General features: G+C 36.9%; 1 protein-coding gene across 9 annotated transcripts in view; it reads left to right on the forward strand.

Annotated features, from left to right (window-relative positions):
* HACE1 (HECT domain and ankyrin repeat containing E3 ubiquitin protein ligase 1) overlaps positions 1 to 14462 on the forward strand; it is a 51499-nt gene that overhangs the window by 27447 nt on the left and 9590 nt on the right. For 8 of the 9 annotated variants that reach the window (XM_082048006.1, XM_082048009.1, XM_082048007.1 and 5 more), the window contains 7 exons: positions 2104 to 2172; positions 2846 to 2933; positions 4693 to 4804; positions 4883 to 4980; positions 5174 to 5261; positions 6369 to 6518; positions 11457 to 11653. In XM_082048006.1, coding sequence (XP_081904132.1) covers positions 2104 to 2172; positions 2846 to 2933; positions 4693 to 4804; positions 4883 to 4980; positions 5174 to 5261; positions 6369 to 6518; positions 11457 to 11653 — 802 coding nt within the window. Of the gene's footprint in view, positions 1 to 2103; positions 2173 to 2845; positions 2934 to 4692; positions 4805 to 4882; positions 4981 to 5173; positions 5262 to 6368; positions 6519 to 11456; positions 11654 to 14201; positions 14386 to 14462 lie in introns of those variants that run through there. The other variant, XM_082048014.1, reaches the window with a different exon arrangement.

Raw genomic sequence — 14462 nt, forward strand, 5'->3', positions numbered from 1 at the left:
TTTTTCCCAGCCACTGGAAGGGTTTTTCTTTCTCTACCAAACCTAGTGGAATAAAAGTTTTTGAGTTGATGAGTACCATTTGTCTGGGGCACACTCCTCTGTGGACACTCTGGAAGATGATCTGGGGATCAGCACATTCCACAAGCACTTCAGTACTTTCGTGTTCCCTTGAAATCTCCATCAAACCTTACTAAGATAAAATGCCAGAAAAGTATTATTTGCAGCAGACAGATGAAAGATAGAAAAGTTTATAGAATTATAGAATCGTGGGATGTCCTGAGTTGGAAGGGACCCACAAGGATCATCGAGTCCAACTCCTGTCTGTGCATATGACAACCCCACAATTCACGCCATGTGTCTGAGGGCATTGTCTATTCTCTTCTTGAATTACTGTCAGGCTTGTGGCCATGACTATGTGATTAAGTACATTTCCGCCTGCCCCGAGCTTTATCTTTTTATATCAAGATTCAATTGCAGAGGTGACTGTCGCCATGTGTCCAGGTGACTTAGTGATGGGTCTTGCCCAATGAGTCTGTCTGTCCCTCTGCATAATCTACACTTCAGGTTAGGGAGATGCCCCATAGATACTATGTAAGTTTAATTGGGATTTGTTATAATTACTCTTCTCTTTAGTGACCAATGACAGAACCTGAGGGGATGACAGGAAGATGTGCCAGGGGAGGTTTAGGTTGGACATTAGGAAAAGGTTCTTCACCCAGAGTGTGGTGGAGCACTGGAACAGGCTCCACAGGGAGGTGTCACGGCCCCAAGTCTGACAGTGTTCAAGAAGAGACTGGACAACACCCTCAGACACATGGTGTGAACTGTGGGGTTGTCATATGCAGGGACAGGAGTTGGACTTGGTGATCCTTGTGGGTCCCTTCCAACTCAGGGCATTCTATGATTTTATGATCATAAAAATCAGGAGACTATGAACTATTTCAGTGACAACTGGGAGAACTCCCTGGGATGCAGAAAAGTAAGGCAGAGCACACCTGAGTTCTGTGTTGCTTTAGGGCTTTCCAGAACTGCATAGAGAAGTACAGAGATCTGAGACTTACTATGTTTTACTGAAGTTTTCACATTAATAGGAGTAAATGGTACAATGGTGTACCTCAGTACTGCTACCATCTTCAAATAACATTTGAAATTATAACCAATTACATTTTCAGACAAAATAAATTAAAATAGCTTTAATTTTAGATTTGAATATCTTTGTTTAATGGAGGAGAGTAAAGAGAGCTCATTGTTTTCTGTTGTTCCTAATATTCATAAAATAAAGCTTGCATTTCATGCCTAAATAGAAAATTAGCTAGTTAACATTTGAAATACTGATGTTATTTTCTTTTACTTGCCATGATAGCTTTTCTTCTGCAAATGCTGTTATTGAATTTGGGTATTCTTTGTTAATATACTGAAACACAATGTTCCAAGTTTTCAGCATGAAAACTGACAAGTGTGTTCTAAGTTTTGTTCCTCTTCTCTGTATATTGCATCTTACAAGCTTCTGTGGCAATCTACAGGGAGAGAAAGTTAATTTCCTTTCAGGGAGCTCTCTTGTAGTAGTTTAATACTTCCAGACTGTTGGTCAGACCAGAAGTGTGTTTAAAATGTTTATATTTGGTCTTTGGAAGATTTTATTTTCTTGTAAGGTTATTTCTTCCTGACCATTTTCCTTACCACAGTTTACAAGGTGCATGGTGGGAGTTTTATTCGATGAACAAAAATATAGAACAATGTGCATATCATATACATTGTGCATATAATAGCAGTCCTTCCAAATATGTGCTTCCATTGTTGTATTGAAAGCTAGGAGGATTCAACAGAAAAATGTGTATTTCTGTTAGTTTGAGCTCTTCTTTGTTCATATTGTTTATAACAATGATCAGGTTGCTTGACCATCTTGATTATTGGCATTTTTGGCTCTTATTTCATTATGAAATCTTAATGCTGCTGAGTATTTAATTTCATGATTGACTAGTTAAAAAACATCAGTTTCTATTTGCATAGTATTTTATTAAAAAATAAAATGCAACAATTTATGTAATTCAAATTATTTTCAGTTTCATTAACCAAAAACATGTTATGATTTTCTTTGAACAGGATGACATCACCTCGTTTTATAGAATTTGTCTGTAAACATGATGATGTCCTTAAGTGTTTTGTTAACCGGTAAGCTTCAGGATTTTTTTTCCCCAAAATAATTCAGACTAATATATTTTTCTTCTTACTGTGTTGTATTTTTAGGGTATTGTTGTGACATACATACCATATGCACTTCAGTGGTCCTGCAGAATTGGAGGGAGTGTATATTAATGATTAAGAGCTCAGGCTTAAATGAGCTCTTCTGTGTATGTAAGTGATTCTTTTGTAAGATTCTGTGGGATTTTATGAACAAAATATTTTTCACAGAGCAACAGGATAATTTTCTTAACAGATTCTTTCCTCATCTTTGTTCAAAATAAAGCCTTCCCATTTGAGGCAGATTCTTCTTCCCATTTTGAGGCAGATTTGAGGCATTCTTCCTCCAATGTGTTATACTTAGTGACTTCTTAAAGGAGTCTGAACCATCTTTGTACACGTAGCTGTTTCCAGTTTTTCTGGAACTGCCCAGTTTACAACCTTGCTTCTGTCTTTAGAGCTGCTTGTAATCCTTCACGTTCAGAGCATGAGGTAGTATAAGTCGTTTGGAAACAAGAGTTAGGAAAACATTACAAAATAGAAGAGACTGTTGGAGCTTTCTGCACGACTAATTGCATTTTTTGCTTTATTTAGACTTCTTGTATCATGAAGCATTATTTTTAGATCTCTTAACTAATGGGCTTCTAACCTGTTTTTCTTTCAGAAATCCCAAAATAATATTTGATCACTTTCATTTTCTTCTTGAGTGTCCTGAACTAATGTCCAGGTTTATGCACATCATAAAAGCTCAAGTAAGTGTCAGGAGATGCAAAGTTACAACTTCTATGAATATAAAGAGCATGTTCTGTTTAAAAATAATAATATTTTTTAAAAATCCATTTGGGGAGGACGGAAGAACAAAGTGTGACCTCCAGTGTTTCTGAATCTGTGATGTTAAAAGATTAAACAGATATTGCAGACAGATTTCTGTACTTCTAAAGTCTTCAAAATTCATGTGTAAGACCATTTGAGGTGACCTATGTTAAATGTCTTACAAGTCCAACTTTCAGTTAAACAGGCATAACTTTCTATTATCAAATCTATTTGTGCACATCTGATAGATTAAGCTTTAAAATGCTGTGCTTTTTCCTTAATTGGCTTACATTTTGAGAAAAAACAAACACAGGATAAATACAACACTTTTAGTTGATGTGGCCATAGCTGATTACAAGTTTTGTTGTTGTTTTGTTTTGTTGGTCTGTTTGGTTTTTTTATTTTTTTATTTTTTGTTTGTTTGTTTTGTTTTGGTTTGGTTTTTTTTTGTTTTTTAGTAAAATCCTGATGTCTTCCATACCCTAAACTCACTTTTCAGTTTCACTGAAAAGTTATTCTATAATTGTTATTCTAGGGAAGCTACTGTAGTTAAGCGGGAAAACTAGTGAGCAAACCCGTGTATGGAAGTCTGCTGCTTTACGTAACACTGTAGTGTTAAGCATCTGCCGCATTTTCGTCACTGACCATTAAAAACATTCTGATTGTCTACATGCAGCTCAGAGACAGAACTGTGTATTTGTTTTTTTACAAATGAGGATCATCTTTGGGCGATAATAAGTTCTTCTGGAACTCCTTCATTTAGCACACACTGTTATACTTTTGCTTTGTTCTCTAATAGAAAGGTTCCTTACATTAAAATATTGTGGTCAAAGAAATTAATTACTGAAAACAAAGGTGAAAGTCTTCTAACCAACCACTTCCCACCCCCAGAATGTTGTAGAGTGTGTTCCAAAAGCTTTCTTTCTGTCGTTGTGAGCAGTACTGTATCTTTATTTTTAGATTACACATTGGTTTTGGTAATCCCATTTCATTTTTAGGACATGGTGTAGGTGTATTGTTTAATCATTCTTTGGTTGAAATGTGTGTTTTTGAAATTCATTACCGATGAATAATGAAGAGACCCTCAGAACTGATACCCTGTTTGTTAGATCAAACACAGATACGTGCTGTGAATCGTGATAGATGAGAGAGGCTGTACTTGTGTCATATCTGTCTCAGAACTGCAAAATGTCAGCCTAAATACTGAGTCAAGCCAGGAGCGTCTCACCTTGGAATTGCTCTGGAAGGTTTCTGGTTTCTTTGGACTGTTTTTTATTGCAAATGAACTTCAGTACAAATATGAGTAGTTTGTATTGTGCTACTGCGCTCAGCTGTGGTTGATTATCAGTAGTGTGAAAGAAGCCAGTGACTGACTTCTTGTCTAGATTCCTTCCTCCCCTGCCCTGGAAGGACTTTTGTTGTATTTTTCTCCTGTGTGATGAGCTCCAATAGCTGTTTCTGCGTAACTGGTGGTCCAGCCTTTCTGCATACCAGACTTCAGCAAGCACTCAAGGTCACGTCTAGTTCTTTCTTCTTCCCAAAATACCGCATAGCCTGTTGAGGTTGCACTGAGTAACTCTCTGCCCATCTCAAAAGTGAGTTGAGAAGTCTGCATAACCGTTTTCCGGTCATGCTTATGAGAGACAAATTATTCAGTTGAATGCATCTATATAATATGGTTTACCTCTTGTTTTGCAGCCATTTAAAGATCGCTGTGAGTGGTTCTATGAACATCTGCATGCTGGACAGCCAGATTCGGACATGGTGCACAGGCCTGTAAATGAAAATGACATCCTTTTAGTTCACAGAGGTATTGTGTTACAAATGGAATTAGTGTATCATTGAAATATATTGGATTATAACAAATTAATTGTTGCTTCGTATTTAGATTCTATTTTTAGGAGTAGCTGTGAAGTTGTGTCTAAAGCAAACTGTGCAAAACTAAAGCAAGGGATTGCCGTGAGATTTCATGGAGAAGAAGGCATGGTGGGTAAAACGGCATGGTTTTCCTTTATGGTGTTTATGTATGAATATTAATTCTCTTTCACAAGTATTGTTTTGAACTAAATCCTAATATAAAATAACTTTTATACTTTATTAAAAAATGTGTGGTTATCCAGTGTAACTTTGTGCAGTGAAAGTTCTGTGTACTAATGTGTTTTATTCTTTTGACATCCAGGGACAGGGTGTGGTGCGTGAGTGGTTTGATATCTTATCCAGTGAAATAGTTAACCCAGATTATGCCTTATTTACCCAGTCAGCTGATGGTATGTTTCTGCCATTTTTTTTCATAATTTTAGGGTGTTGTCTTTTATAAAAGCATTTTTATAAGTCAAGAAAAAAGCAACTGGTTTTGGAATATAAGGTTGTTACTCTTTAGAAGTAATACTGACAGAACTGATCTCCTATGCCGACGAGTGATTTTTGTACATTTTTATAACTACAGATGAAATATTTTTCTTAATTTGAAGTTTCCTTGATTTTTGTCCTCTCTTTTGTAAGAGGAGAGTGAGTTGTTAGTTTTGATGAGTCCATACTATTTCTGCCTGGTAGTAGAAGGACTTAACACTTTGAGAGCAGTATAGAAAGTGTTTTCCTTTCTTCTGCCTCTGCAAGACAACTGTGGAGGTATTCCTTTATTTTCTTTTAGAAACCCAGAATTTCAGTCACTTAATTTTGTGGTAAAACCAGATGCTGATCTCTACAGGTCTACCTTGTATTTGACTTCTGGTCTTTTGAATGCTTCATATAAAGCAAATCTTTATCAGTAAAAGGTTTTACATCATCGTCAGTGATAAATGTTTTTCTTTCTACTTACAAAGTCTTGGGAAGTGGCAAGGAATTCAGGCAACAGTAGAGGCATAGAAGAGTTCCTGAAAGTTAAAAGGAAAAGTTCAGGAATGTCTGTTTGAGGTGGTCTTTTCCAAGGAGACCAAGAGTGGACTGTCTTCATCTGTCTGGAACCAGGTGGAAGGAAGTAGATGGATACTGATATTTCTGTTGAGCATGATCACAAGTTGATAGAATCATGACCCGTTATAGTGAGCAAAAAATGCACATAGCAATATAGCAAGATGGAAGACCAAATTTAGCAGATCATGATTACCCTTATGTTGACGATAATTATTTCAGAGTGGTACCTCGGAGAGTGGCTAAGCAGTGTCATTGTAATAATAATAGGATGTCATTACATTCTGATACATTTCTTTCTAACATCTTCTTGGTGTAAACAAAAAAACCCAGTCAATCTTCCAGAAGCCCAAAATAAAACTCTTTCAGTGGCTTCAGATATTAGTGTATTTGATAAATACGAACTTCATTTAAAAAACCCAAACAAGTAAGTCACAAAACATGAAAATATTTTTATTTTATAGGAACTACTTTCCAGCCCAACAGCAACTCTTCGGTAAATCCGGATCATTTGAACTACTTCCGTTTCGCAGGCCAAATCCTGGGGCTGGCTCTGAATCACAGACAGCTGGTGAACATCTACTTCACGAGGTCATTCTACAAACACATTCTTGGTATGTTTTTGGTTAAAATCCTGTTTATTAGTTATAACAGTTATCTGAACAGTAAACCTTTTCCTTTTGTACTTGTGTGTGAGTGTGTGTGTGTGTGTGTGTGTGTGTTAAAAGTGAAAAAGTCTTGGAAATTAATGTCTTGCTCATCTTTTATGTACCACAGCATCACAACGTAATACGGCAATAATGACTATTCCAGCTTGATCCTCTCTTAGGAACTGTTATAGTTGCAAAATATAGAAATATATTAGCAAAACTGTGGGAATTTTGTACAGTTAGCAACTTGTAATAAAATAGCTAATCTTTCCATTTATATTTGAATATGAATCTAAAATGAAAAACAAAGAAGGCATCATTAATCTGTCTAAAGCATAATCATATAATGTAGTTGCCTTTAATGTTGCTGACTAGGAGTGCCTAAAAGGCAGACTGGTGTAGCCAGTTGTTTTTATGGTGTATGCAATTCTTTGCATCACAGTTGTGAAATTAATCTGTCCTGCCGTGTAATGCCATTCTTGAGAAATGAAAATAATCATTCCCTAGTTAACTCAGGACAGACTTACAAAGTTGATAATGTTTAGAAACTCTGGCAAAAATTTGTCAGACATTCTTTGTTATGCCTGCAGTTCTTCAGTCATGTAATGTTTTAACAAGGCGAATCCGTTCTGTTGTGAACCTCCTTGTCTACCCACTCCAACAAATACTACTTATATCCTGAAACAGTGTTTCAGAACCAGTGTGTGTTCATTCTGTCTCCTTCCTGAGGAAAGTTAATTCATACACTTACTGTAGGGTTCAAGAGCATGGGTCAGAAGTATTTATAAAAATGTAACTTTTTGATAGAGAAGAACCACTGTTAACTGGTGGTATCTGTGGTCTGGGACTCTTCTTTGAGAACTTTTGTGCCTCTTGATTTTGTCGAACATGCTGCCCCTGTTTTGCATTGTCATGAAAAGATTTTCCTTTTGCATGAAGATGTGCTGGAAGGGTAAATTCCCTTTGCATTCCTGTTACTCCTCTAAGTACATAAATTCCTTTGCAACTGCATGTACAATTTCCTTGGTGTTTAAGCACTGTTCTTTAATATTATTTGAAAGTATAAGATTGCTTGGTTTTAGAAGTTTTACTTTTCCTCAAGAACCACTCCTCACTTTAAGACCTAGCAAGATTTTCAAGGGATTGTTTGCATCTCATTCTGTTTCTGTGTAGTCATTTGGTCTACCTGCCATCTTCCTCTGATGTTTTCTGAGTCCAGGACACATCAACTCTGAACTTCAGATTCGCTGTTTCTTTTCCCTGCAAGTGTGAGGAAACAGTGTTGCAGTTTGGTGCAGGCGCAGTCATCTTTGTCAGGATCTTAACAAAAGGTTGCCTTTTACTTTTCTCCCTCAGTACCGCTTTCTGCTGCAGGAAAGTGATTGTGCAGTGGACAGGAGGCAATGGATCAGCCGATCTGAAGTAGCACCATGTTGGCAATGCTTCATTGAGCTTCCCTAGTCATTGATCTTCACAGAGGAAAGTAGTTCGAAAGTAGACATATCTTTCTTTGTGTGGCACAATTTGACACTGACTTAAGGGTTGGCCTCTGACATAAAGAGATTCCTCTGTGTGAGCAGAATAATGATGCTCACAGGCTAATCAACATGTGATGTATTCACAAATTATAAAAGCATATTTCTCTGCTGTTCAGTGGCACCTGAAGAATAGTCAGTTTTTGCTCTTGTCACATCTTTTGCAAATGACTACTAATGAATTTGGGTTCTTTTCTAGTTCGAGTTGTGATTATATACTGGATTTGTTTGTTTCTGAATTGACAAGATGACCTATTGTTTACTTTTTTTGGTTTGTTTGTTTTCCTTTTTTTCGTTTTGCTAGAGTTACTATTGCAAACCAAACAGTAATGAGTAGTCTCTGTTAACAAGATCTCACCAGTCCCTCTTAGTAAGGTCTTGTCATTCTGTTGAACAGGCATCCTGGAACTCTCTAGAGATTTGTGCACATTCAGCTTCTTTAAGTTCAAAAGGTTTACAGGTTTTTTATCACTACTTGTTACTTATCAGACACAGAGTAGTTACTTTTTCTGCCTCAATCACAGTAGTTTATTTAAACCCTTGCAAAGCTTTTTCCCTCAGCTTTGTGCATCTCCTCTCTTCTTGCTTAAGGAACACAAGTTGCACAGCAGCAGGATGCTCCTGAGGAGTTTTTGGTTTATTTTTCTTTCAGGTTTAGCTACGGGTTATGCTAACTGTTGTTCATGCCAGACACCAGTTACCAGGTTACAGACACAGAAACTCCATTCAGCTACTAATCAGGCCTGAAGTAATGGAGTAAGAAATCCTTTGAAGCCTGAGACCGTTTCCATTCCTTTAGTTTCTCACCTTGCACTGAGATTCTCGTTTTCTGTAGCTTTTCCTGTTGGTGGCACTGAATCCACCAGTTGCATGGTAAGACCTCCTGTATCTGAGGAACAGCGTGAATCCCTTTCATATGAACTGTTCTCTTTAGTCGACAGACATGATGTGGCAGTGCCTTAATTAGAAGCTGAAACCTGTGTGAACAAATGTGGCAACTTTTCTGAGACTCGGGTAGGTGCATCACCTTTTTTCACTGTGTTGAACTGAGATCTTTCTGTGACAGTGTCTGGTACACAAGGAAAGATCACCAAGTTAAGTGATGACCCAGCTAACACACAACTAATGTGCTTTGTGAGATGTTAGGTATATAGCTTGTGTAATTTTTTTTTGTGTGCTGTAAAATCAAACATTATTCCATAGGTCTTCATGTTTATTAGGGCTGCACTCTATTACAGATGTAGAACTGAGGCAGAAATATAGTCAGAAATTAATAAGGCCTCTTAGGTTTTTCTTAAACTGCCTGTCTGCCTTCTGCTTTAACAGGATAGGAGAACATAGTTTCACTAGTGCTTTTGTCCAATTACTTTGTATTTTTTTTAAGGAGACAATTGCTTTCCTGTTTTGAAATGGAAACTTCCACCTGCAACCCCCAAAGGCACATAGCATACAAATTCCTAACTGCTATCCGCTGTTGGACTTAAGTTCCCTCTTTCACAGTATGATAGAAAATACTTCCTGAAATGGCATGAACAAAAGCAAAAATTAATTTCTGGGTCAATGTATTTTGAGCTGGAGGCCTTAGATCTTTGAATACTTACTGAACTTGTCTTAGAGCTTACCTATAGCATCTCTTTGAAGTTCTGTATCACACAGAAATACCTGTTTATCACAATTATGCTAAGGTAGATTTCTCTTCCTCTTCAAACTACAGGTGCCTTAGGAGTATAGCAAGAGAAAGATAAATAGTATTTCATGGGATTCAAATTCCGTTGCGATAAATCTGATGGAATTTCTTTCTAACTGCCTGGCTTGAGTCTGTTGCTTGCTAAAATATCTCCCAAGCAAATGAGTGAGCTTAGTGCTTTGGTCTCACAACATGCTGGCTCTGAGTATAGTTTCATCGTAATGCTTGGTTCGGTTCCTTCTGTAAAAGCCTGATTCCTACTTTTCAGTCTCCTTTCCCACATATTTTGCTTATATCCCCCAGAGACATCATTATTTCCACATTTCATATATGAAATGCTCACATGCTTACTAGTTGGCAATAGTGAAAGTCATCTAGAAACTACTAGACAGTAGTTAGATTTTTTTTTTTGAGATATATGACCATGAAAATTCATTAGTAAATTATCTATCCCACTCTTAAACTGGAGCATTGCTTAATTGTATTATAAAAACAATGCCTTAGAGCTTGTTTACACACCGTTTCAACACTAGTCAGTCAGCTCTTCCAAGGAAATACTAGAACAGTTTTTGCACTGACATGTTTACACCAGCTGCTAGCCTTTGAGCTCTGTGTAACTCACTGGGTGCTGCTTCTGCAGTCCACAGCTTGCTATGACTTCTCCACTTCTCCTCATGGGCACCCTTGTGACACTGCACAATGTGCAGAACATGGGGAAGAAATGAGAGTGCTTCCCAACAACTTGCTTTTTTTCTAAACCTACTACCACTCTCACCCCCTGCCCTTTTTCCCCAGATATTTATCTGACTTGGTAGAGTTCAAGTATCTATTATGACAGAGCTAAAGTAATTGGAGTTTGTTTTATTGTGTACTGAAGAGGGTCATTTTCTTGTGCAAACTCAGGGTCACCTTGTTCTGGGCATGTTTGTTCAAATTTGTTTGAGTGCCATGTCTGTGAAGGGGCTGCAAACAGGCAGTTTTTATACTTGGATAAAAATCAAACTTCTAGCAACTCTCCACTTAATGCTTCTAAATGACTTGCAAGTTCAGTTTGAAAATGTAAAGTTCCTATAAATAACTATTAGTAAATAATTAAATAATTTAAGTTATACCGGAATATAATAGATATATATAATATAACTGTATATTAGATCTCATAGGAAAGCATGATTAAAAAGAAGAAAACTGAAGAGTAAGATAATTTTCTAAGTACAGAAAGAAAGGTTATCCTCCTCCCCCACTTCTAAATGATTTTCTGGGGGAAAAAGATATTATATAGATAAATATGATATTTTGGTTTCTAAATGCTATGTAGAAATTTTTAAGATTTTTTAGGAAACCAACTTAACTTGTGTTCTATATGCTTACATGCTTTTACTGTAATCCATTAGCAAGCTAAAATTGTGCAAATTGTTGTTGCTCAAGTGGTATGCCATTTGCTTCAGTGGGAAGAAAAACATAAGGAGGAAACTTGATGCTTTAATACTTTTAAAATGAATTAAGTGCAGTAGTGCTGTAGTGTAGTTAGTAATGGTGAATCCCTTTTTGCCTTTTCCTATTACTGCATTATTCTGGTTTCTCTCTAGAGGGCAATCTTCTACCATATATTAAGTTAAAATGCTTTTTGCTTTATGCTATTTATTTGAGGCGTTCCGTCTCTTTGTTTTTTTTTTTCCCTAGGTATACCTGTAAATTATCAGGATGTAGCATCTATTGATCCAGAGTATGCAAAGAACTTACAGTGGATTTTAGATAATGATATCAGTGATCTGGGTTTAGAGCTGACCTTCTCTGTTGAGACTGATGTGTTTGGAGCAATGGAGGAAGTGCCGTTGAAGCCGGGGGGTGCAAGTATTCTTGTTACACAGGAAAACAAGGTGAGTATACAGGTTTATTCAGAAGTTGATAGTATATGAAAACCAGTTGGACTGACTTTATAAATAAGTAGAAACATAAAAGGTATAGGTGTTTTGAAGGAAATATACAAAATAAAAAGTTGTCAACACTCTTGCCCCTTTTTCTAGCTTAGCGTGTTATAGAAATAGTAGTATTTAAAATCTCTGTAAGTGCTCAGGTTTGAGGTTCTTCTTTCTGACAGAACTTTTTGGAAGGGAAATAGGATCAACTTTAAAGGAAGGATTTATTTTAAAAATTACAAATATTCCTAAAGTTAAGTCATGGGTGTATGTATCAGGAAGGTAAAACAATAGTAATTGCTGAAAATAAAATTGTAGGTATGTTTCAACATGTGCTGCCTGCCAGGGCACTTGGTGGCCATGAATTGCTCTGCAGTAACATACAGATAACTGGCAGAGTAAAAGGCTGTAGGAAGCTTTTTTTTCAGCCATTTGCAAGTCAATGTGTATGGCAATAATCTACCTCTTCAATTTATATTAATAGTAACAGTTTGGAAAGTCCCTGAGTTCTCTGTGAAAACACAGCCAGATTTTGAAAATCATCTAAAAATTTAGATAGACATCAGTCTAATTGAATTCTGCAGTTACCCGCAGATAGTTTGGAGTAACTGCAGGAGTGTCCTTGGGTAGACCTGCAATTTTTTGCATCATTGACCCTTTTTGTCCTTACGTCTGCTTTGTGTTTTGGTTTTCATTTGTGCTGAGCTAACCCACTTTGTGTACACTGTATTCACTCAGCGCTGCATCATGTAGACAGCTGCTGTATTGGTAAATAGCCACTTGGTGTCAGCATTTGTTCTAACAAAATTTTGGTTTGTCTTGGAGGAATTGGCACTAGATTCTTGTATGTTTAATCCTCATTTTCATGAAGGCAGAGTGTCATTCCAATAACAGGAATACATGTTGTTAGCCTGATTCTACACTGTTTCCTACAATATAATCATTCATGACAAAATACAGATGGTAAAACAAGTCTAATTGTGATGGCAATGATGATTAATTTCTTTATTACCTATCAGAGGAAAGAAGGATGTTAATTCTTGTTTCTGGGCAGTCCTAGCTTCTCAGTGTATAAAATAGATGTACTTGAGACAAATTGTGGTTTCATAACAGTATTTAAAAACAGTTATCAGTTAACATGAAGTTAGAAATTTGCCTGTGTGAGGATACCCTCAGTCATCAGTAGCTTACTTTGTTCTGTTAGCTTCTGACTTGGGGCACAGACTAAAATGGGTGATGGAAGGCAGAGCAGATGGGTCCATTCTAGCGCATCAGCCTTCCTCAGCTGTGGCACGAGGGGATGAGAGTTTGTGTAGCTTTTATGTGAAAGGTGGTAAGAAACAAATGACTGTTGTGGTAGTTTTGAAACTCTTAATATTAATTGATTTCTGAATTTGAACATGCAAGATGTGAAGTCAACACGCATCTGTAGGATGGCACTGTTTCCTTTTCACGGATTTTTGACAGTGGTGAACCAAATTGTTGAAAATTGTAGATCTGTGTTTTAGTGGCATTTGGGGATTTTTCCTAATTTCTTTAGTGTGGTGTGGTTTTGCAGTATGTTTTAGATTTGCAGTTTAAACAGGTTAAACAGGAAAGTGTCTACTTTATGAGACACTTTTTTTCCTGCAAGAGAGATCTATCTTTTACCTTTACCAGAGGAATAAAAGATCACCGTTTAAAACTCATTATATTTGCTGTACCTCTGGGAGAAGAAAATTCAGCTTCTAAAGGAATTTGGTGTGTATGTGCACCAGCAGATTCTCTGTTTAAAGGACAGCATTTAAAAAAAAAAAAAAAGAGTGATTCTTTATTCCTTAAAAAACAAACAACACAAAAGAAAAAAAAAATACCCCAAAACCAAACGAACAAACCCACAAAAAACGCCCTATGCCAAAACTAAAACAAGACCCACAGAAACCACCCAAACAATCCATCTCCCTCTTATTGAAAACCAAAATAAAAGAGAGTAAGTGCCCCATTGAGGAGCGGCAGTAGTATCTCTTTGTAAAAATTTGTTTTCTTTGAACAGGGGAATTTGGTGTTTTTACATCAACTGTGTAGTAAGTGAATGGTTGTGAGACCATATGATGCAAATATTCCAGTCTTCTAGTTGAAGCCTCCACGTAGCTCCAGCTGAAGCATCAGCTATAGTAGCGGTTTCAGCTGCCTTTTGTCACGGTAATGGCGAGACTTCAAAGGAAAAAGTCAGGCTTTGCCCAGTGTCTGCCCTATGCATTTCTTTGTTATTTGCTGTGCATATCTTTGTAGCTTTCTATTATTTTTCAGGAAAAAAAAATAAAATTAGAGCTAGTAGAAGTTTGGCCATAAGCTATTTTTAAAATGGTGCACGTCTTCACAGTCCAGTGGCTTTCTCTGCCCTCCCAGGACTTGTCTGTAAGCTGTGCTGTTTGGCAGTAAAAAATTACGTACTTTTTTCAAACAGCTTTGGAATGGAGCTGCTCTCTGAATCTGAACATCATAATGAATATTGATCCTTGTCTCACAGTATATGGGTTGTGAAATCGGGGAAGCATGATCTCTGCTTGATTTACCTCAAAGGAAAATAAAAAAACAACGCCTCATCCAAACTAGACTTTGTCATCATATTTGTGATGCTCATCTCATGTGTGTTCAATCAAATGTCCCCGCTTAAAAGAAGGCTGGATTACACCTTTTATTCACTATGTAGGAATGCGTATGTAAATATTTCTGTTTTGTAATGTACTCCTAAGGCTTCTGAGAGGGAATACAATGTAAATGAAGTGAA

Source organism: Streptopelia decaocto (assembly GCF_964273445.1).
Source record: "Streptopelia decaocto genome assembly, chromosome: 3".
Taxonomy (NCBI): domain Eukaryota; kingdom Metazoa; phylum Chordata; class Aves; order Columbiformes; family Columbidae; genus Streptopelia; species Streptopelia decaocto.